Source organism: Gadus macrocephalus, chromosome 11 (genome assembly GCF_031168955.1).
Source record: "Gadus macrocephalus chromosome 11, ASM3116895v1".
NCBI lineage: Eukaryota > Metazoa > Chordata > Actinopteri > Gadiformes > Gadidae > Gadus > Gadus macrocephalus.
The window spans coordinates 17,165,071-17,192,055 of NC_082392.1; the positions used below are offsets into that span (position 1 = coordinate 17,165,071).

Genomic DNA, 26,985 nt, shown 5'->3' on the forward strand with positions numbered 1-26,985 from the left:
ATTTTTTTAACTTTTTTTGCAATAATTGTATTTATTTTGTTGCAGTGGCGCTGACAATCCAGCAGCTGCAATGCTTTTACATAGAGATTGTGTGTGTGTGCGGGGGACGGGGACGGGGGCACTTGAGCAAATGGATCAAGGATGATAAAGCAGTTTTTATTAATTTGGTTTTGTTAGTCTTTTTCCAGAATTCATTTTTGTCTAATGTAGAACAAATTGCCAGTGTAGTCCGGCACAGCTCTGAACGATCCACTAGGTGGAGCCAGAGGCTTGTCTTGTCCTCTCTGTGACTCGGTCATCCCTGTTTCTCTCAGGTCTGCCTGGGAACGGTGACCAATGTGGATGAGGCGGTGAAGTGGCTGAGCTACTCCTACCTATACGTGCGCATGAGGGCCAACCCACTGGCGTACGGGATCAACCACAAGGCCTTCCAGGTCAGAGGGCAGGCCCACCACAGCAGATTGAAAATGGCGTTCCTCTCCTTTCTGTCTCCTTGTCTGTCCCTCTTTCTGTCTCTCTCTCTGCCTCTCTGTCAGCCGTCTCTCTCTATCCCTCTATCTGTCCTTCTGTCTGTCTGTCAGTCACTCTCTCTGACTGTCTGTCGTCCATCTTTCTCTATCTGTCTGTCTGTCTGTTCTTTTCCCCTTCACCTGTGCTCCCTAGTCTAGTTTCCTGCTGTCTTTTCTGTTCCACTTTTGAGACTTCATCTGTCAGACACTCTTTCTCTCGGTCTGTCAAAAAACCCTGATTTGGCTCTGTCCCTGCTGCTGCCAGTTTGTCTTGTCTATCCCACTTTGTTTTGAAATGGGAACCAATTCATGCATATCCTGGCTAACATTTGCCTGTCGATCATCGTCTTCATCATCATCGTCATCATGTCCAGTATGTGAATAGTTCCATGCTAATGCTCTCCAGCTGATCCTCCTTCTCTATCCATCCCTTGCTGTGTGTGTGTGTGTGTGTGTGTGTGTGTGTGTGTGTGTGTGTGTGTGTGTGTGTGTGTGTGTGTGTGTGTGTGTGTGTGTGTGTGTGTGTGTGTGTGTGTGTGTGTGTGTGTGTGCGTGCGTGCGTGCGTGCGTGCGTGTGTGCTTGCGTGTGTCTGTCTCTGCCTGTGTGTGTGTGTGTGCGTGTCTCAGATGGACCCAGGCCTGCTGATGTACAGAAGGGAGCTGGTGGTGGAGGCGGGCCGGAAGCTGGACAAGGCCCGCATGATCCGCTTTGAGGAGCGCACCGGCTACTTTGGTTCCACTGACCTGGGCCGGACAGCCAGTCACTTCTACATCAGATACAACACCATAGAGGTAGGCTTTTCTCCCAAGTACATCAAATATCCCGATTTGTAAGTAATAATAGACAAACAGAGGAACAAATAGACAAACATAAACAAATCCCTTATCTGATAATATAAGTAGAAGTAGGCCAATTTAGAAATAAACAAATGAATAATCATCAGCTGAAAGCTTCAAGATTCCTCTTTGGTAGAATGTCTCCGAAACGAAAAAGGGATCAACAAGCTTGCAGTTGTTTATATCTGACCCGGGCTCGTCTCCCCCCAGAAGGTCCGCTATAATATACAAGGACAAGCACTGCTGGATCAGAGGGTCTGCCATAGTAGGCCTGCTGGATCTGAAGTTACATTTTCCTGACAACCACCAACAAAGGGGAACACTTAGGATGGCACTCCAGTGAATACGGATGGCTGTTACTTTGTGTCGTTCTTTGTAATGTCACAACATTTACGTCGCACTTGGTTACAGATCCTGGGCTGCTGCTGTTGTTTGTGTGAAAATGTGTCTTCTGGGATACATCCTGGATCCAAGTGGAATACTAAATGTAAATCCATGTGTTGTTTCTGCGTCTTCTTCTTCTTCTTCTTCGCTGTGTTCCTTTCTCTGTGAAGACGTTCAATGAGCTGTTCAACTCCCAGAGGACAGAGGGCGACATCTTCAGCATCGTGTCCAAGGCAGAGGAGTTTGAGCAAGTCAAGGTGAGACAGAGAGAGAGAGGCAGATCCCCTTCATCATTCTAAGCTCTTTTTGCCTGTTATGTGTGCATAAGCTGCAGCACGGCACACCCAATCGTCTTTGGCCTGATATCCTTTCTGAAACAGCTCTGTCCTTCAGAATAAGTTCATTCATAATATAAAAACATTCACATTTGTGTGTTTCCAGTTTTTTTACTTTAGGTTGAGCACCTCTTTTGCAGGATCGAGATGGTAGCAACAAACTAACTGTGTGTGTGTGTGTGTGTGTGTGTGTGTGTGTGTGTGTGTGTGTGTGTGTGTGTGTGTGTGTGTGTGTGTGTGTGTCCTCCGAAAGGTCCGTGACGAAGAGATGGAGGAGCTGGAGCAGATGCTGAGCAATTACTGTGAGCTCCCGGCGGCGGGTGGCGTGGAGAACGGCTATGGCAAGATCAACATCCTGCTGCAGACCTACATTGGCCGCGGAGAAGTGGACAGCTTCTCGCTTATCTCAGACCTCTCCTACGTGGCACAGGTCACTGGAATGCACCCCATCACTCTCTCTCTCTCTCTCTCTCTCTCTCACTCTCACTCTCACTCTCACTCTCACTCTCTCTACCTCTACCTCTATTTCTCTCTACCTCTATTCCTATCAATCTCTCGCTCTCTACATTTCTATGTCTCAGTATCGCTCCTTTTATTTTCTCACTTTTTCTCTCTCTCTCTCTCTCTCTCTCTCTCTCTCTCTCTCTCTCTCTCTCTCTCTCTCTCTCTCCTCCCTTGTTGTCACACTGGACGCATATCAACACATGCCCCTCTGGACATTCCCATGACCCAAAGACACACTTGCAGCAATTTAAGGCATGCAAATACGCATATCTCTGCCTGGATATGAATTCTATGATGTGTTTGACCCCTGACCTTTTGGAGATACCGCCTGGCTCCAGTGGAGCACTCTTGGAGAAGAGGCCCCTTCTCCGTGCTTCATCCCAGTTCTTTCTTTTATTATTTGGATTATTCAGTTGGATTCACAGTTGAGTATCTGTCCACCACATCCATTATGTTCAGTTAGAGGTCCCATCCCTGTATCTCACTGCAATCATCTCCCCGTGGAAAACAACAGAATGCTTGTCTTCTTATTAGCCCTTTGCATTCCACTTCGCGAGTGCATAAGAAGCCATCCCCCGGGAGCTGACACAGTCAATCTGCGAGCGCCACTCACCCCCGCCTCGTCCTCCCCGCGCACATTCAAATGATCCCGTCCAAATGTGGACGCTGAAATGATCCCTGGTACATAATTGTACACAATAGCTAGGTTCTAATCCCCTATTTCCTCTCATTTTCTCATTCTGCTCTTCCTCTCCGCTTCTCGTTCCCTGGTTCCGCAAACACATCGATTCCAGATTTCCAGCGGTAACTGAGACCATGTGGACGAATAGTTGGAATGTATCGCGCAGATCTTCTCTCTTTTTGCTTCTAAATGTTCAAACGTGCAAGTTCTCGCATGTGATACTGTTCTCAAGTGGTAGTGGAGATGAGGTCACTTCATGCTACATGGCAACGCCATACTAAGAGCTCTTGATGCTATCGCTGTGGCTATCGCTGTTTCAGCGCTTACTCAAGTGGTTGAGTGGCAAACAATAAGCTGGTGGTTGCCTGTGTGCTTTTGTGTGTTTTCAATGTTGAATGTGATGCACAAATTTACCAAAAGAGATCCTAGCTCAACTAAACTCCAACCATTACTAATGAAGGTAACAGAAATTACCTCTGCAAGTATTAGTAGATGGACGGGCCAGAATAATTAGTTTGGTCTGACTTGCAACTCTTCAACTTGACTGCAAAGGAACAGGTCTCAGAAACGATAAGAACAGTTTATGACCCTACAGGGCAGCTAAATACTTACAGCATGGAAGATGCTAGGCCCAAAACAGTGACAGCGGGGGGGTTGAAACCTGAGACTGCTTAGAGACGGGCCGAGTCGTCCACACAGCAGGTCTGAAAGGGCTCCCAGATCCAAACAACTGGAAGCTTTCTAATCCTATCAGTTTACTTTCCCCGTCCAACATCAAATGACTATCAGGCCACGGAGTCACCGCTCTCAGTGAGTTGTCTTCGACTGCCCCTGAGACACAAGCGCCCCGCTTAAAGCCAGGCTGGACCCCACTTTAACCCCAGGCCTTCAATCGGGGCACATCCCGAGCCCACCCGTCCGTCAACATGGCACACTGAGGCCTCGGATCAGTTGGTCGGTCCTCATTAACGCCTGACCAAATCGATCACAAGCCAACCAGACATGGCCAGCCTATCAGGGAGCGGCCCGTCCCGGACACCTGACCCGTCCTTCAAAAAGACGTGGGCAATCAATCAGCATACAGCCGGGCCGAAGCGGGACGTCTGGACACAGACAGGACGGCCCCTCTTCATCAGACATGATGAATCACCCCACTACAGATGGACTCTTCTCAAATGGCTTTTGTGTGTGGCGGGGTGAAAAGCGATCCGTTTCCCTAATCTCTTTACGTCTCATCTTTAAGAAAACCAACGTGTAAACTTTGTGTGTTTGTGTATGGCGGGGCGAAAGAAGTCCTGTCTCGCTGATCTCCTTTTATCCCTTCCCCCCATGCTTTTCAGAACGCGGCCCGTATCGTCCGGGCGCTGTTCGAGATCGCCCTGAGGAAGCGCTGGCCGGCCATGACCTACCGCCTGCTCAACCTGTGCAAGGTGATCGACAAGCGGCTGTGGGGCTTCGCTCACCCGCTGCGGCAGTTCCACATCCTGCCGCACACGGTGCTGGAGCGGCTGGAGAAGCGGAGGCTGACCGTGGACAAGCTGAAGGAGCTGAGCAAGGAGGAGATCGGTGAGAGCCCCCGCCCCTCAGCCCCTAACCCCTCAGCACCTAGCCCCTAACTCCTGACCCCCTCACCCCAAGCCCCTAACCCCCCTCAACCCAAGCCCCTAACCCCTCAACCCAAGCCCCTAACCCCTTGCCCCAACCAGCAGGAGATCCTCCATGACAATCCAAGTTAAATGTATGTTTTCTCTGTACACTATGGCTCTAGTTGCATGTGATGTGACTAACTATTTAGGCTTTACCTTTGCTAAATGAGGGCAAATCAAAGCGATGTAGCTTTTTAGAATTGATTTTACTACTGACCCGATTTCACATGAGAGAAAGTGTTCAATGCAGACTTTTAGTTTTTTGTGGTTTCAGGTCACATGCTGCAACACATCAACATCGGGATGAAAGTCAAGCAGTGTGCCCACCAAATCCCCTCCCTCCTGATGGAGGCCAGCATCCAGCCAATCACGCGCACTGTCCTGCGAGTGCGTCTCGTTATCACCCCGGACTTCAGGTGGCATGACCAGGTAACCACAGCAACCACACAAGAAGCCACTGTAATTTGGGACCTCCTCAGTACAAAAACTCCTGTTACTGAAAATGTGATTCATAAAGTGAGTCAATACCTTTTTATCAATCTTTTGATATTTATTCTTTCTGAAACCCAGCACTTAAAGTGATGGACAACATAAATCCGTTATTTACTAAAAGTAATTGCAATCTTGTGTCGACTTCCATCTATGGTTTAAAGCCGATTTAATTGGTGGACTTTATTAGCCATCCTGGTTATGTTGCTAAGTGGGTAACCAATTACCGAATCCTGGCATTACCGCACCGGTTGAACTGAATAAAGCTACATTAGCGTTTAAGAATTTGAGCAAGTACTAATGACACACAGAGCGTGAGGGGGGAACCCCCCCTGCCATCCTGTGTCCTTCCAAGCCTGAGTTTATAGCGCTTAGACCCTGTTCCTCCATCCATTTAAACTGAGTTTACCTCTAGGATACAGCGCTTTGTGTGTCAGCCCGGGTTGTCTCAGGGGCTTCTCCGACTTCCACTGTAGGCAAAGTACGAGGTATCGAGTGAGAGTGTAAATCCCTGCACGCCACCTCTGTTGCCTCTGTCCATAAACAAACACTAAGCAGCTGGTGAGGCAGCCCCACGACGATGTCTGTTAGTCTGCATGTACACAGTCCCGTAGTGGCCTATTTTTAACCGCGGTGCCTCAGTGTCTCAGCAGTGTTACAGCGATAGAGGAAGGCTCCCCGCAGGCCCTCCACACTTAACTCCACATTATTCCTTTTAGGAGCAGAGGTTTCGGTTCACTCCCTCTCCTCCTTGCTCTAAAACGAGAGGGTGTCTCCATAGCATCACTTGGAGCGAGTCCCAGCGCCGCAAATGGTTAATGGTGATACCGCGCAGGGCTCCCCAGCTGTTCTGAAGGGGTCTAGGGGGGGTTGCATCAGACCTCCAGGGTGGAAGGAGGAGGTTCTGGTGTCAGGGAAATGTGTCCCACATCAGGGATGGCATGGATGCCGGGGGGGGAGGGGTTCGCTTCGGGGTTTGTCATGGAATCCCCGGAATAGGAAGCTCTTTGTAGCGGGGGGGGGATGGGGTTAGGGCCCCGAATGCGAAGATGAATGTTTATGTCCGATTAGCAATGCATGCTCGGCCCATGGGAGAGTCGTAAGGGAACACTCCCCCACGGCTTTGCCCTGATCCAGCTGCATATGTCGGCACACCGCGGCCAAGCCTCGCAGGGACACATGCACACAGATACACTAAGCCTGCTCTGAGAGAGCAGACGGAGGCAAGACCATCACAACCTCCTCCGTAGAGGGGAAAGCGTGTTGCGGACGAGGCGGCCCGCCGCTATTGGTGTCCTTCCACGAGCAACTTGTTGTTTTTGTTGTGTGTATTATTTAGTACTAGTCATCTGCATCACCTGCAGGACATCCTCGTAAAGAGGAAGCCACAGATCTGGTTAGTGGATGATGTATGTATGTGGCTTCTCCTGAGGAAACGTGAGTGTGTCATAAAGCTGTCTCCTGCGGTTAGCTAGCCATCCGAGACTCCCTCTACCGCAGCGGGAAAGAGACATTACAGGAGCCTGGCTCAGTGCTGCAACTGACACACACACACACACGTTCAAACACACACACACACACACACACCTTGGCATGCACAGAGGATCGGCAGAAGTATCCGCAGGAGAACAAATGTATTTGTGCTCACACTGAAAGAATGTATTTCATGGCGATACGCCCAGCTCTCCATTGTTCCCGAATGTTTTCTTATGCTTGAGGACATATGCTCTGTTTCTTTGCTCAATTTAGTATTTTCGCAACAGTAATAGTATCTTTCTCTTCTGCTTTCCAAGTAAGATAACAGTTGTGCTCTCTCTCTCTCTCTCTCTCTCTCTCTCTCTCTCTCTCTCTCTCTCTCTCTCTCTCTCTCTCTCTCTCTCTCTCTCTCTCTCTCTCCCCCCCCCCCCCCCCCCTCTCCATCTCCCTCCCCCTTACCAGGTGCATGGCTCAGTGGGGGAGCCCTGGTGGCTGTGGGTGGAAGACCCAATCAACGACCACATTTACCACTCAGAGTACTTCCTCCTCCAGAAGAAACAGGTCTGCCCCCTCCCCTTTCCCACCTCACTCCTAGGCAACCACACAGGATATGTGTTCACCGATGTTGTGTTCAAACCTGCGCCATGTCCCTTTTCTACTGCAGCTATTTGCTGAATATCTAGAACTAGAACGTTCCTCCTGAGTAAAACACCTCCATCCACCAATCAATCCATCCAGGAGATTGTTCCATATAAATCGTTCTTCATTGTGGTCTATTGTTTGCCCCCCCCCCCCCTCTGAGTGTAGCTACAGCTGCAGCCACTAGGCGGCGCTATTGTGATCACATACATAGTGCCGGTTTAATCTCTCTCACATTATGTCATTATGTATGCGTGTGTGTGTCGTCTCCATGCAGGTGGTGTCTGGAGACCCCCAGAACATCGTGTTCACCATCCCCATCTTTGAGCCCATGCCGTCTCAGTACTACATTAGGGTGGTGTCTGACCGCTGGCTGGGGGCTGAGGCCGTCTGCGTCATCAACTTCCAGCACCTCATCCTGCCTGAGAAACACCCGCCACACACTGGTACTACACACACACACAGACACACACACAGGGACAGAGACAGACAGACACACACGCACACACACACACACACACAGCCCACACTGGTACTACACACACACACAGACACACACACAGAGACAGAGACAGACAGACACACACGCACACACACACACACACACACAGCCCACACTGTGATACTACACACGCATATACAAACACCCACACACACCTCACACTGGTAGAACACCATGTGAGCTGTGTGAGCCATGCAACCCCACAGTTACCCTGAGACAGATTCATCTTTAGGATATATTTCACCAAGAGTGCTCTTCCATTTTAAAACGGGGTGTGTTCATATATCAAGTGTGCATCGCTGATCCACTTCCAACCAGGACAGCTGGAAGAACGCAACTTGATTTTCAAGACTCAATGAGATCTGATCACGGAGAGCAGACTCAGAAGTGGCATATGTGGCCGCGTTCTCTTGATCCCCCTCTCTACTCAAGGAAACCCATTGCTCATGTTCACTCTTTCAACAATCAACGTTCCGGGCTCTTGCTCTTTTTTTAATCACAGTCAAGTCTGAAATTCCAACAGCATCTGGAGGCATACGGTTGGCCAAAATGGAGGCGCCGAGTTCATTTTTGCTCTTTGATGAGACGCAGCGCTACAAAAAAACGTGTTGAACACACTTTAATATCTTATGTATTTATTTGACATTTTTGCGCGGCGAAGCCAAATGTGATCACCAGAGGTCACTGGAGTCACGTGTTCAGCAGCAGGTGTTTCCGCGATCCGTCTCCCCCTGCTCCGGACACGTCCGGAGGGGGGGACCCCCGGTGTGGACAGGCCCATTACGTCCCCACCCGGGCCCGCGGTAGCTGTGCAGAACGCTCGTCTATCAAAATCAGTGGAAGCCGCGTTAGGGGTTTATCATGGAGGTCATCGCTAGGTGAAATATAGATGCGCAACATGTGCGAGCACAGCCACTCAAACATGTAAGACCAAAAGGGACTTTCGGCAACATGGCTTGTTAGCTATTAAACTGGTTAAAGTTATATTGTTTTAAATCAAGTAATTCTGACCGGAATATGCTTCTTTGCATATTTAAATCTGGCTAGAGTTTCATACTTTATTTGTTGCACACTTGAGGGCTAAACACAGGCTGGTGGATATCTCTACTGATTTGCTGACACATAGTTGACTCAGCCTTTGGGCCTGAATATTCTTTGGAGGACAGTTGCACTGACACTTAATATTACTGTCCAAAGCCACATGCACTTTTTGTGATGTGCACACCAATAGACAGACACAGAAATATACACACACACATGCACACACACACACACACACACACACACACACACACACACACACACACACACACACACACACACACACACACACAGACGCAGGCATACACACCAGCACATCATCGCTACATGTTCCCATGATTCAATATGTTATATTTTTCGGGATGGAAATTAACGTAAATCAAGGCGTCCACTAGTCTAGCATGGACACACTGCAAGAGACCAGATCCAGCATACAGAAAACATGTTGCTGTGTTGTGTAATTATTGGCAGCAACATCCCTGGCAGAGAGATCGGATGGAGAGTAGCGAGTCACAGACGCCTGATGTTCTCCATCTGATCACCCGTTTGTGTTTGTCTGTTTGTGTATTTTGTGGCAATAAAGCTCTTCCTGATTCTGGTTTCGATCTCCCTCCCCAGAGCTGCTGGACCTGCAGCCGCTGCCCGTGACGGCGCTGGGCTGCCCGCAGCACGAGAGCCTGTACAAGTTCACCCACTTCAACCCCATCCAGACGCAGATCTTCCACACGCTCTACCACACCGACACCAACGTCCTGCTGGGGGCGCCAACAGGCTCCGGCAAGACCATCGCGGCCGAGTTGGCCATGTTCCGCGTCTTCAACAAGTACCCCGGCGCCAAGGTCCGTCCCTGTGGCTGGCCGCTCGTGTCTCTCTCTCCCGTCTATTGTCCTGCCAGAGTGGAAAGATCCACCGGCTAAGCAATTGTTTTAATATGTAACCCCGCCCTTGATTGACCTGCCATGGCTCTCTCTGTCTGTCTGGCTGCCTCAGTTTGCCAAGTATGAACGTTAGAGTCTGTTTTATTGTGTGTATTTAACATGTGTTACTGCACGTGTTTTGCTGCTGGTGTTTAGGTGGTGTATATCGCTCCCCTCAAGGCCCTGGTCCGAGAGAGGATCGAGGACTGGAAGGTCAGGATAGAGGAAAAGCTCGGGAAGAAGTGAGTGTGGCCAGGACCGCCGTGCATTTATCAGCAGCAGACTTGGGATACTTTGGTTATTATTAATATAAGATAAGATAAGATATACTTTATTCATCTCAGCAGAGAAATTGAGGACCTTATTATGACCTTACTATTAAATCTAAAGTCACCCAAATTAATTCTATGGTGAAATTCACCCAACTGTACGATTGGTAGATGGGGGGGGGGGGGGGAAGTTATAATAAAAAAAGCTGCATGTTGTCTCTCGATTAACTTAATCGGCAACAGTGCATTTTCCTCTACCTGCCAGTCTAAATATCACGTAAGTGCTGTTTGGAGAAGGTCAGTGGGTTTCAGGTCCACCCTTCGTTGGAGTCTGACTCGGTTACGGCAGAGCTTCAATATCAAGACAACACACATCAGAAAATTGTATTTGATGTATTGTTCTGTGTTTAATAGAATGGGTCCCAATCGCAGACATGAAAAAATATATAACCTATGCCTTACGATTGTACAACGTTTTTTGCCGTCGTTTTTAAGCAAATGCTGCCGATGACTTATTTGGTATAAATAGTTTTGAGCGGAGTAAATGTTCAGTTAGTTATGACTAGCAGACTTCCTTAAGTTAGTCCTCAAAGGGTGTTTGGACCTCCTGTCATTTTTGGTCAAATATAGTCTATCAAAACTGATTATTAAAACAGAAACTACAAAGCCTTTGTTCGACAAGCAATTGTTCGACCAGTGAAATTTGATTGAACAAGTGCATATCGGCCAACCGTCCAGAGATTGACACCTCTAGACATTACTCAATGATATTATCTTCTTCTTTTTTTGCCACATTCTTTCTACATCGTCATCTCAACCTCTCTCTCTTTTCTCTTTTCTCTCTCTCTCTCTCTCTCTCTCTCTCTCTCCCCCCCCCCCCCAGGGTGGTGGAGCTGACGGGTGACGTGACGCCTGACATGCGTGCCATCTCGGCGGCCGACCTCATCGTCACCACCCCTGAGAAGTGGGACGGGGTGAGCCGCAGCTGGCAGAACCGCAGCTACGTGCAGAAGGTGGCCATCCTCATCATCGACGAGATCCACCTCCTGGGTGAGAGGGATGACTAGCTTGAACCTCGAGTGACGTTAGTGTATCACCCCCTTTAACGCTCCCGGGTTTCAACCCTGCTCTAGTGCAGCTTGCATTGATGCCTGCATCCAGTTTGAACTCTAGGCCGATGTCTGCTCAACACAACATCACACAACACCATGCAAATCAACACGTCTCTTTATCCCCCGCAGGCGAGGACAGGGGTCCGGTCCTGGAGGTCATCGTGTCCAGGACCAACTTCATCTCGTCCCACACCTCCAAGACCGTGCGCGTGGTCGGCCTGTCCACCGCCTTGGCCAACGCCCGGGACCTGGCCGACTGGTTGGGCATCAAGCAGGTCAGAGGACGCCCCGAAGCACACTGTCGTAGCTGTAAAGATAAGAAGGAGCCGAGCGAGCACCCAGCCGTGGAGCACACTACATCCCCCGTCCCAGTGATCTATAGGGTGTATCTAGAGTAATGTACTCCTCTCCCCTTTTGAAAGCTTTCCACTTGGAGAAGTTAATCTAGCCAGCCACGCTTGTCTGTCGGGTAACAAGTTCCACATTGCTGTTGTGAAGCCAAGTGAATTCAAGCCATGTTATTTACTGAATTTCATTATTTGTTCACTGTGTAGTTTTTAAGCTTGCACGTACATCTGATCAACCGTATATGTTGACAGTTATTAGGGTAAACAGATGGCGCCGGCCTGCGTCGGATGCCTCACTTTATCTGGGTAATCTCCCTGGGTCTCGTGTGGCGGGACGCGGCCGTTTATGCCGCGGCGTAATCATGAAAAAAAAAAAAAACTGGAGCGACGAGACCGGATAAGGAGTGAGAGGACCGTCATGGCGGTGATAACAAAGTCAGAGAGTCTTTACAAGCCCAATGTTAGATACGGAGATCCTTCCAATCCCGGTCTGATGTTGCGCTCAACGTATTCGGTTTCACCCTTGCTTGTCGGGAGTCGTTGGACTTCAGTGTCATCACGCCTGGCCTTCTAGACCGGCTCACGTCTGGAGAGCGGGTCTCCTTCCTCTGCCAACAGGCAGCCCTGGCGTTTGGGGGGGGGGGGGGGAGTGTGTGTGTGTGTGTGTGTGTGTGTGTACGTGTGTGTTTATGTGTGCTCGTGCCGGGCAGTGTGATGTAAAGGGAGGGGGTAACTGTTGCATAAAGGCTACAACCCCCCCTCCCTTCTCTGTAGCGCCTGGCAGGCAGAGCAGCAGTCTGTCGGCCCATAAATCCCAGAGCCTGGCTGGCCCAGCGATGCTTGGTCCGGGGCCACTGTGTTTGTGTTGTGTTGCCCGAGCCATTATCCTGGACCTGTTAAATATGTGTGCACACGCTCGGGTCCCCGCCGCCACGCAGGACAGAGCGAGGCCACCGCTCTGCTGCTGCAGACCACTCACTCACTCACACACACACACACACACACACACACACACACACACACACACAGACACACAGACATACACACAGACACACACACACACAGACACACACACACATACAGACACACACACACAGACATACACAGACACACACACACACAGACACACACGCACACAAAGACACACACACACACAGGCGGGCAGACGCACACTTGCACAGATTCATTCACACAAACACACTCACGTACATGCATGCACACATGCAAACTCTTACACTCTCACATACACACACAGAAAGGCACATCCACACACACACACACACACACACACACACACACACACACACACACACACACACTGGGACAATGACAGAAAGCTCCCATTAGTGCCAGATGGGCCCCCTCTGTTGCCAGCTGCTCACACAAGGTCTCTCTTTCTTCTCCTCCTCCCCCCCCCCCCCCCCCTCTAACAGGTGGGCTTGTTTAATTTCCGCCCATCTGTGCGTCCCGTCCCCCTGGAGGTCCACATCCACGGCTTCCCCGGGCAGCACTACTGCCCCCGCATGGCCAGCATGAACAAGCCCTCCTTCCAAGGTGAACCCCCCCCCCCCCCCCCCCCCTCCTTCATCACACACACACACACACACAGTATTACATCCTCTTGACAAGGCTGCAGTACCTGAAATAGCAAATGATGGGTGACAGAATGTAGGTGATCGTTATAATAGGATGTATAGGTTATGAAAGAACCTCGCTGATCATTAAAGATGATGCACTATGAAATATTGGAATTCACAATGACGTTGTGAATTAAATGAATCGCGATAAGTTGATCAACACCAAACCACAGGAAATAAATGTGTATGTGCCATGTGTGTGTGTGTGTGTTTGTTCCTGTGTGTGTGCATGTCCCACTCTAGCCATTCGCAGTCATTCTCCGGCTAAACCCGTGTTGATCTTCGTGTCGTCACGGCGACAGACGCGTCTCACCGCCCTCGACCTGATCGCCTACCTGGCCACTGAGGACGACCCAAAGCAGTGGCTCCATCAGGACGAGAAAGAGGTGTGCCCAAAACACACACATCCACCGACACACACAGACGCACACAGCCACCGACACAATCGCAACCACCTGGCAGTACCTCCAAGACACTGAATTCAGTATCTATATTCCATGCAAATAAAACAATACTATCGTAGCATTGAATTCTTAGAATGGAAATGGCCCCTTTTCCCGGATCGTTAATAGTATGGTTAAGTATCCGTAAATCGGAATGCAGCCTGGGATTTTTTGGTTGCCTGATACTCTGCCGTACTTAAAGGACTGAAGACATTTAATCAACGTTAATATACCGTAACGTAGGGAAAATACTTTGTTTTGCCACGTCTCGCATAAGAAATGTTGTGGCAGTTTCAAACACAACAATGTTTCCCTGCAATGACACATTTTACCACAATTAATTTGAAAACATTGACCAAAAAAAACTTTGTTAACAACACAAGCGCCTACGCATCCAAAAAGGGAGAAGGCCTTTGTGATAGTTGGGCTGGACTGTCATCACACTAACTATACTCAAAGCTGTCTAAATAAATACATCTGGGACGTCACTTAGAAGGGTTATCTACAGAGATACGTTGTCATCGTCACCGTTCATTATATCTGAATGACACAAGGACACGGACAAAAGACAGCAGTGTGGTCATAGAGTCTCATAAACGTGCACAATCCTAAACACGTCGGTGGTTAGTTAGCAGCCTCACTGGATGAGAGGGACAGAGGGAGAAAGGGAAAGAAGGGACAGGACTGAGCAGAGGGAGGGGAGGGAGAAGATGGCCAATCAAGCTGTAATTGCTTCACCTCTGAGCCGTGCCACTATCCGCTCAGATTCCACATTCATCACGTACCCTTGGATATTGTTATCATTCGTCTTTTATTAAAGAGCTGCAAAGTTGGTACGGTATTTTTTATATCTTATGTCATTTTCTCTGAAACTTAAGAAGCAGGGCCAGCCGTTTTATGTTTTATAAAGCAATGCAACTTGTTCCAAACATCACGTGCGTTGTCTAAAACTGTCTTGCACGGTAGTTACTACTTCATTATTATCTTCTATTATTTTTTGGTGTCATACTGTGTGTGTGCCGCATTTATTTCTACAAAATCCACAGAGCCTGCGTGTGATCTCCCATACCCTTATTCAGTTTTAGTATTATGGAACCCTTCTATTCGCCAGTTGCATTTTGATCCCTCTTTGGGCTAGTTTGCTAACACTCTCTCACTCTGACTCTCTCTATATATGCACTCTCACTCACACGCGCACACACACACACACACACACACACACACACACACACACACACACACACACACACACACACACAGGCTCACAGAGTGTGGTTTAAGTGTAATTACGGAGGGAATTTAAACCCGACTTCTGCCGGAAATTCCTGTATCGTCTTCAGTCATACCGTCTGCGTCATCGGATCATTTCAAGATGTGAGCAAACGTGTCCTTTGGAGACAGATTTAAAAAAGTATGCTAATATTATTACAACACTCAATTACCCAGTGCTGATAAGGCAGAGGCTGTAATTACCACAGCATGAGTGCCTAACGGGCCTCACACACTCAGAGACGCACGTTTGCATGCACGCTCACACTCACATACTCACATACTCACACACACACAGACACACACACAATCTCATTCAAACACGGCCACACACACACGCACACACACACACAAGCACACACCCACACGTAGGCAATTGTTTGTGCCAAGATTAATTGTTCTTCCACGCACAGAATTGTCTGGTGTCCCCCGTAGTGTGTGTGTGTGTGTGTGTGTGTGTGTTTCTATGCGTATGTGTATTTGCCCCTGTGTGTGTTGAGTGAATGTGTGTATTCAGTGGTGGACTTTTTTACGGGTGTGGGCTTGATGTCAGTGCTCTATGTCCAGTGCTATGAAAGCTGACCAGCCTCATAAAGAACACGTTAACATCCATCTCTTTATGATGCCTGGCCCATCTGTGACCTTTTAAAGCCCCGTTTATCAAGGCTTACGGTGGGCAAGTCACAGGGAGGCACAACGTTGCCATCCGCACGTTAGCAGAGATGTGTTGAGCGTATGTCAGTGTTTGTCTATCTAGTGCCGGACGGAATTCACATGTAAATGAGTCATGGTAACGTGTGCACAAATGAGCACTCACGCGTGTGTGTGTGTGTGTGTGTGTGTGTGGGTGGGTGTGCGTGCGTGTGTGCGTGCGTGTGTCATTGTCTATTTGCATCCATGCAAGTATGACACAGTTTCCCGGTTTCATACATAATATAATTTCTGTGCGTGTTATGTGTGTGCGTGTATGTATGCGTGTGTGTGTGTTTTTGTCCATGCACTTGCTCTGACACAATGGGCCCCCAGGTCTGTGTGTGTGTGTGTGTGTGTGTGTGTGTGTGTGTGTGTGTGTGTGTGTGTGTGTGTGTGTGTGTGTGCGCTCCAGCGGTGATATACGGCCCTCCCTGCTGCGGGGCTCTGCAGCGGGGCCATGTAGCGGTCCAGCGCCCCGCTGTTTGACTGACAGGTGGCTGACGCTCGCTGACTGCACCCCTGGCAGGGGTCCTTCCACCACCGCGACGCTCCCCTCTGCTTGTAACATCTCCCTTTCCCCTCCGTCTCGCTCTCTATTTCCGCGCGGAGGTGGTGAAGGCGGAGGGGTCATGGTTGTGGCTGGGGGGGGGGGCAAATGGTTTTCTATGTCCCGTTGCAGTCATGCTCCCTCCAGTCCGGCTTTAGTGCCAGGGATGCTGGTTTGCTTTTGCTACTTTCACCATTTTTACAACGTGTACATAGTTTGCACCGTCTCAAAGGGGACACTTGGGTCCTGTAGTCCCGACCAACCGACAGCTCTTCAGCCCTCCAGTGAGAAAGGCACAAACATTAGTTTTGAAACTGTGTCACTAACCTAAAAATTGTAACATTAATAATGTATGAATATGCCATTCCGTTTTTGAATAGTTGTCTTTATTTGAGATGTTCTAACCTTGAAAAATGTCAGATCCCTTCTTTATTATTCAGTGTCTTGTCAACCCATTCCGTTAGGCTTAATCTATGATGTGAGACACTATAATTAAAGATCAAGATCAATCATCAATCTGCATATTTATAACTCTAACTAAAGATATAAATATTAGGTTGCTGTGCGATGAGAGCGTTCATCAGAAACCCATCGCTATGAGGAAGAAGTCTGCGTGTTTTACTGAAAACGCCGTCCGTCGTGTGTTTGCGGTACAGATCGAGGCCATCATCGCCACAGTGAGGGACTCCAACCTGAAGCTGACGCTGGCGTTCGGCATCGGCATGCACCACGCCGGGCTGCACGAGAGGGACCGGCGCACCGTGGAGGAGCTGTTCGTCAACTGCAAGATCCAGGTCTGGCCTCTGCACTGACTGACTAAAGGACTGACTGACTGAAAATGCAGATCGACTGACTGACTGACAATGCAGATGGACTGACTGACTGACAATGCAGATGGACTGACTGACTGACTGACTGACTGACTGACTGACTGACAACGGAGATTGAAATGCAGTAGAATAATAAAAACAGTAAAAATAATCTTCATCTTAATTTTGGCTTTACAATGATGATTATTACTGTTATCAATGCAGTTGTAAGATCCAGTCTTGTGCTCCCTTCAGTTGTTGATCGCGACCAGCACACTGGCCTGGGGGGTGAACTTCCCCGCCCACCTGGTGATAGTCAAGGGGACTGAGTACTTTGACGGCAAAACCAGGCGCTACGTCGACTACCCCATCACAGGTAACCCCCCCCCTCCCTTCTCTCCGTCTCCAACAGCTGATTTCGATGGCGGTCAACGTTCCTTCCCAGTCGTAACTCACTTTGCGGCGGTGTTCTCCCGGCTGCACTTTTATTTCGATTTCACATGCTGTAAAAGTTTAGCCGCGGTACTCGGGGCCTGCTGAATGCGCTTAGTGTCGGGTAATCCCTCCGTCGTCCGTCTCCCTCCAGATGTGCTGCAGATGATGGGCCGTGCCGGCAGGCCTCAGTTTGACGACCAGGGCAAGGCAGTCATCCTAGTGCACGATATCAAGAAGGACTTCTACAAGAAGTTCCTCTATGAGCCCTTCCCTGTCGAGTCCAGGTGAGACCCGTCTCTTTGGCTCCAGAACTTGGACAATGCTTGCTGTTTATACAGAGCTGCATTGTGCAAAAGTCTCTTAATACTTCTTTGAAGTAAAACTTGCAATACAGGTCAACTAAAACGGGGTCTTAATACATTCCTAAAGGAACGAAAGTACTCGTCGACCTACTTGTTGTATCCAGTCTAATATATTTGCTAGAATCTGGGTTTGGTTTGTTTTTGCATCACGGCCATCCCTCTTCTATCCCCAGCCTCCTCAGCGTTCTGTCCGACCACCTGAACGCCGAGATCGCCGCGGGCACCATCACCTCCAAGCAGGACGCCATGGACTACATCACGTGGACCTACTTCTTCAGGCGGCTGGTCATGAACCCCAGGTGAGACACCGACCCATCCAGAGTTTCCCGGTCAACACCGGAGAGGTTCCCCGCCTTCTGGGTGCAGCCAGAGGACTGTTAGAAGTGCGTAGCGCGCCTCGCTGCAACATCTGCAACGCGTAGACGGGAGACCTTCCCAGAACATTCCAGCATTCTGGCATTTACACGGCTGTCAGCCCGCATTTACCGTCCAGGCGCTGACTAGGGACGAGGGGGTCCTCTGTGGCCTGACCTGTCCGGACCCTGATTGGGGCCTACCTGCTCCTCTCTGGGCCTTCCGGCTCCTCTTAAGCCCTGCGGCACTAGCTTTCAGCCAGCAACCCTTTAAAGCATTCATCATTCAGCAGGGAGCTCCTAATTAGGTGACATCTTTTATTCAGAGATACGCGGCCGGCGCTATTTTTACCCTTGCTGCGTTCAACCTTGCCTCAGCGGGTGTTGCTTTGAGCTAATAAACCCGGCATGTCTTCAGCACTCTGTCCCTATAGGCCTCTGTGGTGGCGGTGTGCTGGAATATCTGTGTGATCTGTGATCGGCTTGTGTTGTCTGAGAACCTCCCCAGCAGCAGGGAGCCCTCCTCCTTTGTTTTGTACCTGTGGTGATTCTCTGCTACTTACACGCCCCCTGAATACCTTCTGACGTACTGATAGACGATCCTTATTCACTGTCTGTATATGCTGAGGAGAGAGAAGGCCAGAGAGACACACAGACCTACAAACACACACATGCACACGCACATACACTGATGGCCCCGTGGGGCTCGTAAATGTCGTCGGGACGGGCCCCAGCTCCACCACGAGCCTAATGGTGATGATGCTAATGACTGTGACTGATAATCAGACAGGCCGGGCACCCAGAGGAGGGAAGAAGACATGGTGGCTGGGTGTGGAGGGGGTTTGGGGCTCGTAAAGAGCCATGAAATGTGTTTGGTGATAAACACGTCCAGCCGCTGAAAGCCGGAGCACTGTCACCGGCGCTGAGTGATGATGATGAAGGAAATACTTTACATCAAATGCACATCAAATATGGCGGTCGCCATGGCCCCATGGCCCCTTCCCCCCCCCCCCCCAATCCCTCCATTCTCCCTAGATGGGACGACACGTGGGTCGGCGATTCCTCACAGCCCCTCTCCTCTTCAAAACCACAGAATAAATTATCTGAATGATCGTCGTGGAGGTGGCGTTTTATGTTTAACTGTACCGTTATGTGCCGAGTGGGCCATTAGTCAGTGCCACGGCGCTGTGAAAAGCAAGCACCGGTTTACACGCAGTATGAAGGCGGACGAAAAGAGACAACAAAGATAACATTGCTGATCAACAGGTAGTCACCCGCCGACACTAATGGGAAGTATTACTTATTGCTAAACAAAGCATGAGACAGCACACTATACCTCAGATAATGCCATTCCCGGCATAGTAAGAACTAATTCCCAGAAACAGTATTTTGACAAAAGCAATGGTATTCGTGGCAATATGCCGGCGTGTCATGTTTGTTGCACATTCAATATGATGTTTGCTCACAATGCATTTGCAAATTTGAACTACCAGGCAGTGGATATACAGTAGAGCAACTTGATCTATAGAAATATAGATCTAATGCTTCATCTTACTAGGGATGGGTAAAAATATCGATTCATGAAAGCACTGCAATTTATTTGGTCTCGATTCAATTTCAAAAAAAAAAAAGCAACAAAAAAAGGAAACATTCTCAGTCATTGTAATCTAGAAGCGAGTATGCCTAAATGTACATGCACTTTTACATTTGTCCATGTTATGATTATTACTTTTATGCTGCAAGTTTAGCTCAGGAACAATACTATACAATGGGGTATTCCCTATTTGCTAGTTAAAGCACAATGAAATGGTTAATTCATTTTGAAATGGTTAATTCTAAATAATATTTAGGTATTTTTGTCATCTGCACGTATTATTAAATCGATATCGAAGCAATTGGATCAATATCAAATCGAATCGATATCGAATCAAGACCTAAAGAATCAAATTGAATTGAATTGTGAGGTACCTGGCAATACCCAGCCCTACATCTTACTAAAGAAGCACATTCGATCCCAGGGAACAGAGCAGTTTATTTCTTAGCCAACGTGTGGCTGCTACCTGTTTTCATCCCTCATCTACCTCTAACATTGCGTGTCGCTACGAGCTAACAAACAGTCCTGGCAGCGCGCACGTCTGCCGCTGCCCATGTGGTAACCGTTACCCCTTTGGATGCTGTGCATGCAACCCATTTTGGCCACTGGTTTTGGTATTGAAGCCAGTAATGGACGAGGCTGGGAGTAATTTGCCGGCAAGGGCCCCTGCAGCTTTGGCATTTGTTCTCAGTGCGGGGTAGTGCATCTGTGGAGCTCTACCACCACCACATCCACAACCCCCTCACCACCACCCACCACCGCTTGCTTATCCTTCTTGACCTGGCCTGTTGCTATAATCGTATCCCCTCTATATGTTGTCCGGTCAAATCACTCATGCATGAGAAGCTAGAGGAGGTGCTGTAGTATTTTCTTTTTTTCCTGGACCACGTCACGAAGACGCCGGGGGCTTGGAGGAACAGTATTGGTTGTCGAAACAACACACTAATGAGTTTCAACTGCAGTCCCTGTGGGGGCCAGCACCACAGAGTCGATACACTGTAAATAAAGTGCAAACAGGCTTGAATGCCTACGGCTTAACCACCGTGAATGATTACCCTTTACCTCCCGACCGCCGCCATGTCTGAAGGTTGTTTTGCTTTTCTATTACTCTGGGGATTTAATCGCAGTGCGTTGCAGCAGCCTGAGATGCAAGTTTGCACCAACTTATTCCCTAACTGCTGATGAGATAACTGATGTTAAAGACTTGTTTTGTTTGGTTCAGGTGGGTTGTGTGTTTTGGCAATGCATTCAACGCTAACCTCGTTCCCAGGCGTACTCGTCTCACGACGCAACGCCCGGACAAAGTTCCAAACGGACGTTATCGGCGCGTGAGAGGGCGGGACTTCAGAGGGAGCGGTCGTTTCGGTCACGTGGGTTTAGCGGCGAGAGACGAGAGACGCCGGGACTTTGGAGAGATATACGTTCTTCGTCAGAAAACTCCATATTTATTCTCCTTGTTGTTCTTCCTGTCTGTGTATTATTCCTATCGTTCCGCGGACTGTTAACTGCCGGACACAGCCGAATGGAAGTCAAGAGAGCAGAAATTGCATCGTGGTGGAACGGGATAACGCTACAATTCAGAATAGTTTCTCAGCCTCACTGCAGAGCTGTGGCTGTTTGTCTGCTGACCCACATCCCTGTGTGTGTGTGTGTGTGTGTGTGTGTGTGTGTGTGTGTGTGTGTGTGTGTGTGTGTGTGTGTGTGTGTGTGTGTGTGTGTGTGTGTGTGTGTGTCCGCAGCTACTACAGCCTGGACGACGTCAGCCATGACACCATCAACAAGTACCTGTCCAACCTGGTGGAGGGCGCCCTTCGGGACCTGGAGTGCTCCTACTGCCTGGAGATACAGGAGGTCTGCTGGACCTGCACCGCCGCCCATGCATGCATACATACATCCATCATTTAGATTTAGGGCATTTAGCAGACTCTTTTATCCAAAGCGACATACAAGAAGTACATTTGTCTTAAGAAAGTGAAACAATATATATATTGATGTCGGTAGTAAAGTACAGTAAGGATATTAAAGTACAGTAAAGATGTTCATAGAACCAATCGCAAGTACTATGTTGTTATTGCCATCGCATTTATTTGGTGTCACACAGCCAGACGCTGCATGTTTGCGTGCACGTGTGTTTGGGTTTTCCTCCATCTTTATTCATAGAGGTTTGATAGAGAGAGAGACGAGAGCACTTCCTTGATGGACTGTTTGTTGTTGTGTGTTTCCGCCGCAGGACGGATGCACCATTGAGCCGCTGACGTACGGTCGCATTTCGTCCTACTACTACCTGAAGCACCAGACCATCCGCACCTTCAAGGAGCGTCTGAAGGCCGAGCTGGCCATCCACGACCTCCTCACGCTGCTCTCGGTGGGCCACACGCACGCACACACACACACACACACACACACACACACACACACACACACACACACACACACACACACACACAAACACGTGCATCACACAAACACACACACATACACGTGCAACACACAGGCACACACACACACATGCATCGTACTACACACATGTGCATCACACAAACACACACACACACACACACATCTTTACTACCAACTATTCACACACACAGACACACACACATACATCACAACCATGTATACACACAAACACAACCACATATACACACATCACTTTTTCTTTTGTTGCCCTAATAACAATTTGTATGTACAATGTCATGGTTACTCCCCTTGTCTTCGCTCGTCCCCCTCACTGATTGACCCCCCCCCCACTATGCAGTCAACAGCTTTTGTTTTATTTGCCTGCCTGCACGTGATTGGTGGGAATCAATAATGAGAGTGATGTGCTCCCTGGCAGTCCCACACCTCTGTACGGGGAGGTGCAGGGATCAGTGACATCACATCTGTGTTCAGGAAGCTCTCACTCCTCCAATGGACAGCCAGCGCTGACACGTTTATACAGAGAGAATAGATGGAGGGGAGAGGGGGCGGGTGCAAGAAAGAGCTAGGGTCAAAGGTCAACGTGGAACTAACTGAAATTAAGTGTGGAAGAGAAAAAAAGAAAAGATTCACTGGCCGGCGACTGAAACATCCTTTATCTTGTAGGAATATGTTGTTTACGTTATAGGCCAGGATACTGATGTATAGGGTGTCTGATATTGACTTTCAAAGAAGGCATAACTTTCAAAAAATGTTTATCGATATCCGGCGACACGATAGGTGCAATTATTTAATCCCGTAAAATACTTACAATGTCATATATTGAGAATGTTTTGTGTAAGGGGATAGTGTGCATGTAGCAGCACTTATTGAAACAATTATTTACTGTTGGGGGAGGAAAAGAGAAACACCAAAGCGAACCAGTGTGTTCCCTCCCCGCGTGTGTGTTCCCTCTCCGCGTGTGCGTTCACCAGGGGATCTCAAACACCAGCAGTTAGGCTAACATGTGGAGGGCAGGTAGTCAAGCTGCAACACATTGCTTCCCTCCCTGCGTGAGTGTGCTCGGACACAGACCTACCCCATTGCCCGCCAGGACGAAGCATAATAGGCCAGTCACACACACACACGCCCTCTGGTCCACTCCCCCCTCCGTCAGGTACACAGCCCGGCCACGCTCCCCTTTCATCCCCCTAATGTGGGGCCTCTCATGAGCTCCAACCGCTCCGCTGCTCCTCCTTCTCTTTCTACTTTTATCACTCGCTCCCTCCCCTCCTCCCGACTCCCTTTTCTCCCGGGGTCGGCCTTCTAACACGTCCGCCTCCTCCCACAGCCCCCCCCCCCCCATGCCCGCCCACCCTTGTTCTGTCTCTGTTGACCTCTACAATGAAGACCCCGTCCCCATCTCCTGCTATTGGCCCTCGTCTCTGTCTTCTCTGGCTGAACACCAGCGTTCTCCAGAGGTCCCAGGGTAGCAGGGGGTGAGGCTGAGCCCCAGAGGTCCCAGGGTAGCAGGGGCTGAGGCTGAACCCCAGAGGTCCCAGGGTAGCAGGGGCTGAGGCTGAACCCCAGAGGTCCCAGGGTAGCAGGGGCTGAGGCTGAACCCCAGAGGTCCCAGGGTAGCAGGGGCTGAGGCTGAACCCCAGAGGTCCCAGGGTAGCAGGGGCTGAGGCTGAACCCCAGAGGTCCCAGGGTAGCAGGGGGTGAGGCTGAGCACCAGAGGTCCCAGGGTAGCAGGGGGTGAGGCTGAGCACCAGAGGTCTCAGGGTACGAGGGGGGGTGACAAGCCCCGGAGAGGCAGAGGCAGTCGCTCAGAACTCCGTCTGTAGATATATAGGCGTTCTCTCTGCCTAACATCCGCATGCAGACTCAACAGCAGCGTCGCGGAGATCCATCACCGTGATTTCTCTCTCAACCACCACACCACCAACCGTCCCCCGTCCCCCCCCCCGACACACACACACACACACATCGTTCCCTCTCTGCTCATTCCAGCCCTGGTTCTCAATTCCAGCCCTTTGAAACACTGCCTCCCGTCAGTGATGGATGGAGCCCTAACAGTCCAGGCCGGGGGGAAGGCTGTGACAAATGCCTCCGTCGGAGCCGCTTGATGGGACTACATTAGCGGGAGTTGAACTGGAGTAAATTAGAGGAGCTGAGCAATGCGTGTCCGTGCATCTCTCGGCCCAAACCGCCCCTAAACAACATGGCCAAACGCTGAACCTCAAAGCACAGAAACCATTCAACCGTCATATCTTCTTTCTTTTTTACTTCACTGGGAGCTGATGGGTCTCTGATGTCTGAACAGGGGGCACCGATTTTATTTTTGGTCATCCGTCACACTGAAAACCTGGTGACTGCTCGGAGACTTTGCTTAGACCTTCCACTTTTCTGATATTTACTCGGAAGGGAATTATCTTTTTTTTCAGTACCACAGCCATGGGCGAGTAGTAATATTGCGGTTTGTAGCAAGAAAGGATCGCCTAGCGTCCACTCAAGCAAGAGTGGAAGTGCATGAATCGTTATTCGGCATGAAAAAGGGCCAAAGCCTCCTTTTCGAAGCGTGGCTGTGCTGTGATCCAGGGGGAGCCTCTTCTGGTGGCCGCAGCTCCTACATGGAATCAAGAGCCTTCCACGTAGTAGTCTTCGAACAGAAAGCGCATTAAAAGACTCGTCTTTTCATGCAGGTTTTTATCCAAGCGTACGTGTAACAGCATTTGTTTTCTATTCCTGTACCTTCATTTATTTTTTGAACCTGTATTTGTATTGTAAGATTGTCAGGCGCTCTGTGACGTCCGTGACAGGTTTCTGCGACTCACTCACCTCCGTGCCTCCTCTCCCGTCCGTCCGTCCCATCTCTCCACCAGGACGCGGAGGAGTACTCCGAGCTGCCCGTGCGCCACAACGAGGACCAGCTCAACAGCCAGCTGGCTCAGCAGCTCCCCCTGCCTGTCAACCCCCACTCGTACGACAGCGCCCACACCAAGACCCACCTGCTGCTGCAGGCCCACTTCAGCCACGCCACCCTGCCCTGCAGCGACTACGGCACCGACACCAAGACGGTGCTGGACAACGCCATCCGCATCAGCCAGGTGTGTGTGTGTGTGTGTGTGTGTGTGTGTGTGTGTGTGTGTGTGTGTGTGTGTGTGTGTGTGTGTGTGTGTGTGTGTGTGTGTGTGTGTGTGTGTGTGTGTGTGTCTTCGTGTGGGGCGGAGGAGATAGCGGGTGGGGGGGTTGCTCGTTCGTGGTGGGGTGCATGTGCATACGTGTGTGTGTATGCGTTGGGGAGGGGCTGACGTGTGTGGGTTGGGGTTGGGTGGGTTAAAGAACCGCATAGCACAACACCTGATACAAGGTATAGTGTTACGTACAACAGTCTGCAAAGACAGTTTCAGGGCCGTTGTTTTTTTTGTTGGGGGGCGGGGGGGGGGGGGGGGGGGGGGGGGTTTGAAGCGCAGACCTGCACTTGCTCCGCCGTATTTTGTGCTCCCCCAGGGACGCAGCTCGTCTATAGATCACATCACAGGGTGGACCCCGAGAGCCCTGAGCGCTTCTCCATCTGTCCCCACTGGAGTGTCGTCCCCCCCCCCCCGACCCCCAGGGTCGTCTCACCCCAGGGCCGGACTCAAACCTCTGTCCATAGCAGGGCAGCTTCTATTAAGTGTTTATGTACAGATCAGGGTTGAATGCCTGTTGCGTTGCGTTGCAACATTTTCGTGGCCGATGTCTTTTTTTTAAGGCAGATTTTTTTGGTGTGTTTTTTGATTTCACACTACCTGTATCTTTTTTTTATCTATTAAAAAAGTCATAGCTCGTAAAAATGGGGCATTTGGTTCGTGTGCACAGAGAAACAGCAAGCCCGTAAATCTATAGATTGAGCGAGATGGGGAGAGAGAGGGAGGGAGGGTGGGAGAGGGAGGGTGGGAGAGGGAGGGAACAGTTTATCTCGGAGACATGAGGGAGACCGTTTAGCCGCAGCGTAGAAAAAACACCAGAGAACTACACAAACCCTGCTGAAGACAGCCGGGAATTCAGCGGATCACCGGAGACACTTGTGTTTTGCATCTTAACTAGCAAAGTGTGAATTCAGAAAATAGACTCATGAATTTATTGACATTGAGATCCTAGGCCTTATAGGAATGATGTGTGTATAAATGTATATTTATAGTTATAGACATATATCCAATTGCTTCTGAATCAGAATCCATTGATATGAACTGCAGCTAAAAACAAGTTGTACGAGTTGTTAGGCTTTGATCTGTTGGCATATTTAACTGGTGCGGAAGAGCCTCGCCATTCACTACGACAAACAGCCCTTAAAATGCGGATGAGACATGGGCAGATGAGTAAACTGCAATTGTAAAAAGCGACCGTGAACTGGTTGCGACAAGTCCTGCCTCGTGCTGTCGTCTCGTCAGTGCGCTACCAGTACCAAACACGGAGGATCTCAAACAGCTCCAAGCCATCTCCATACGACGCATGTGGTAGGAAAGTCTCGGAGAGTCAGTGAATCCTGGCCTGCTCCTCTGTGTGTTTGTACACATGTGTTTGTGATTACCCCCACGTTGGGGTCAGGGGGGGCTGCAGCTGCAGGCCGCTCTCCTGGCGTCTCGCTGTGGCAGGTGACTGGAGCGTCGCCTGACTGGTTTATGGCCCTTCTGATTGATTTGTAATATTTCATCTGAGTGCGGATCTGTTGACTCACGAAGGGAGTGCAGTCGTCTTGTATGTTTGTTGTG

At 49.6% G+C, this 26,985-nt stretch overlaps 1 protein-coding gene across 3 annotated transcripts in view; it reads left to right on the plus strand.

Moving 5' to 3' along the window:
- ascc3 (activating signal cointegrator 1 complex subunit 3) overlaps positions 1-26,985 on the plus strand; it is a 99,570-nt gene that overhangs the window by 63,764 nt on the left and 8,821 nt on the right. For all 3 annotated transcript variants that reach the window (XM_060065226.1, XM_060065224.1, XM_060065225.1), the window contains exons 17-37: positions 315-434; positions 1,137-1,301; positions 1,901-1,987; positions 2,319-2,495; positions 4,592-4,817; positions 5,172-5,326; positions 7,325-7,423; positions 7,779-7,947; positions 9,663-9,883; positions 10,118-10,203; positions 11,114-11,280; positions 11,472-11,617; positions 13,123-13,243; positions 13,570-13,712; positions 16,935-17,072; positions 17,343-17,463; positions 17,674-17,806; positions 18,058-18,183; positions 21,571-21,682; positions 22,062-22,196; positions 25,114-25,338. In XM_060065226.1, coding sequence (XP_059921209.1) covers positions 315-434; positions 1,137-1,301; positions 1,901-1,987; positions 2,319-2,495; positions 4,592-4,817; positions 5,172-5,326; positions 7,325-7,423; positions 7,779-7,947; positions 9,663-9,883; positions 10,118-10,203; positions 11,114-11,280; positions 11,472-11,617; positions 13,123-13,243; positions 13,570-13,712; positions 16,935-17,072; positions 17,343-17,463; positions 17,674-17,806; positions 18,058-18,183; positions 21,571-21,682; positions 22,062-22,196; positions 25,114-25,338 — 3,072 coding nt within the window. The remainder of the gene's footprint in view (positions 1-314; positions 435-1,136; positions 1,302-1,900; positions 1,988-2,318; positions 2,496-4,591; positions 4,818-5,171; positions 5,327-7,324; positions 7,424-7,778; positions 7,948-9,662; positions 9,884-10,117; positions 10,204-11,113; positions 11,281-11,471; positions 11,618-13,122; positions 13,244-13,569; positions 13,713-16,934; positions 17,073-17,342; positions 17,464-17,673; positions 17,807-18,057; positions 18,184-21,570; positions 21,683-22,061; positions 22,197-25,113; positions 25,339-26,985) is intronic.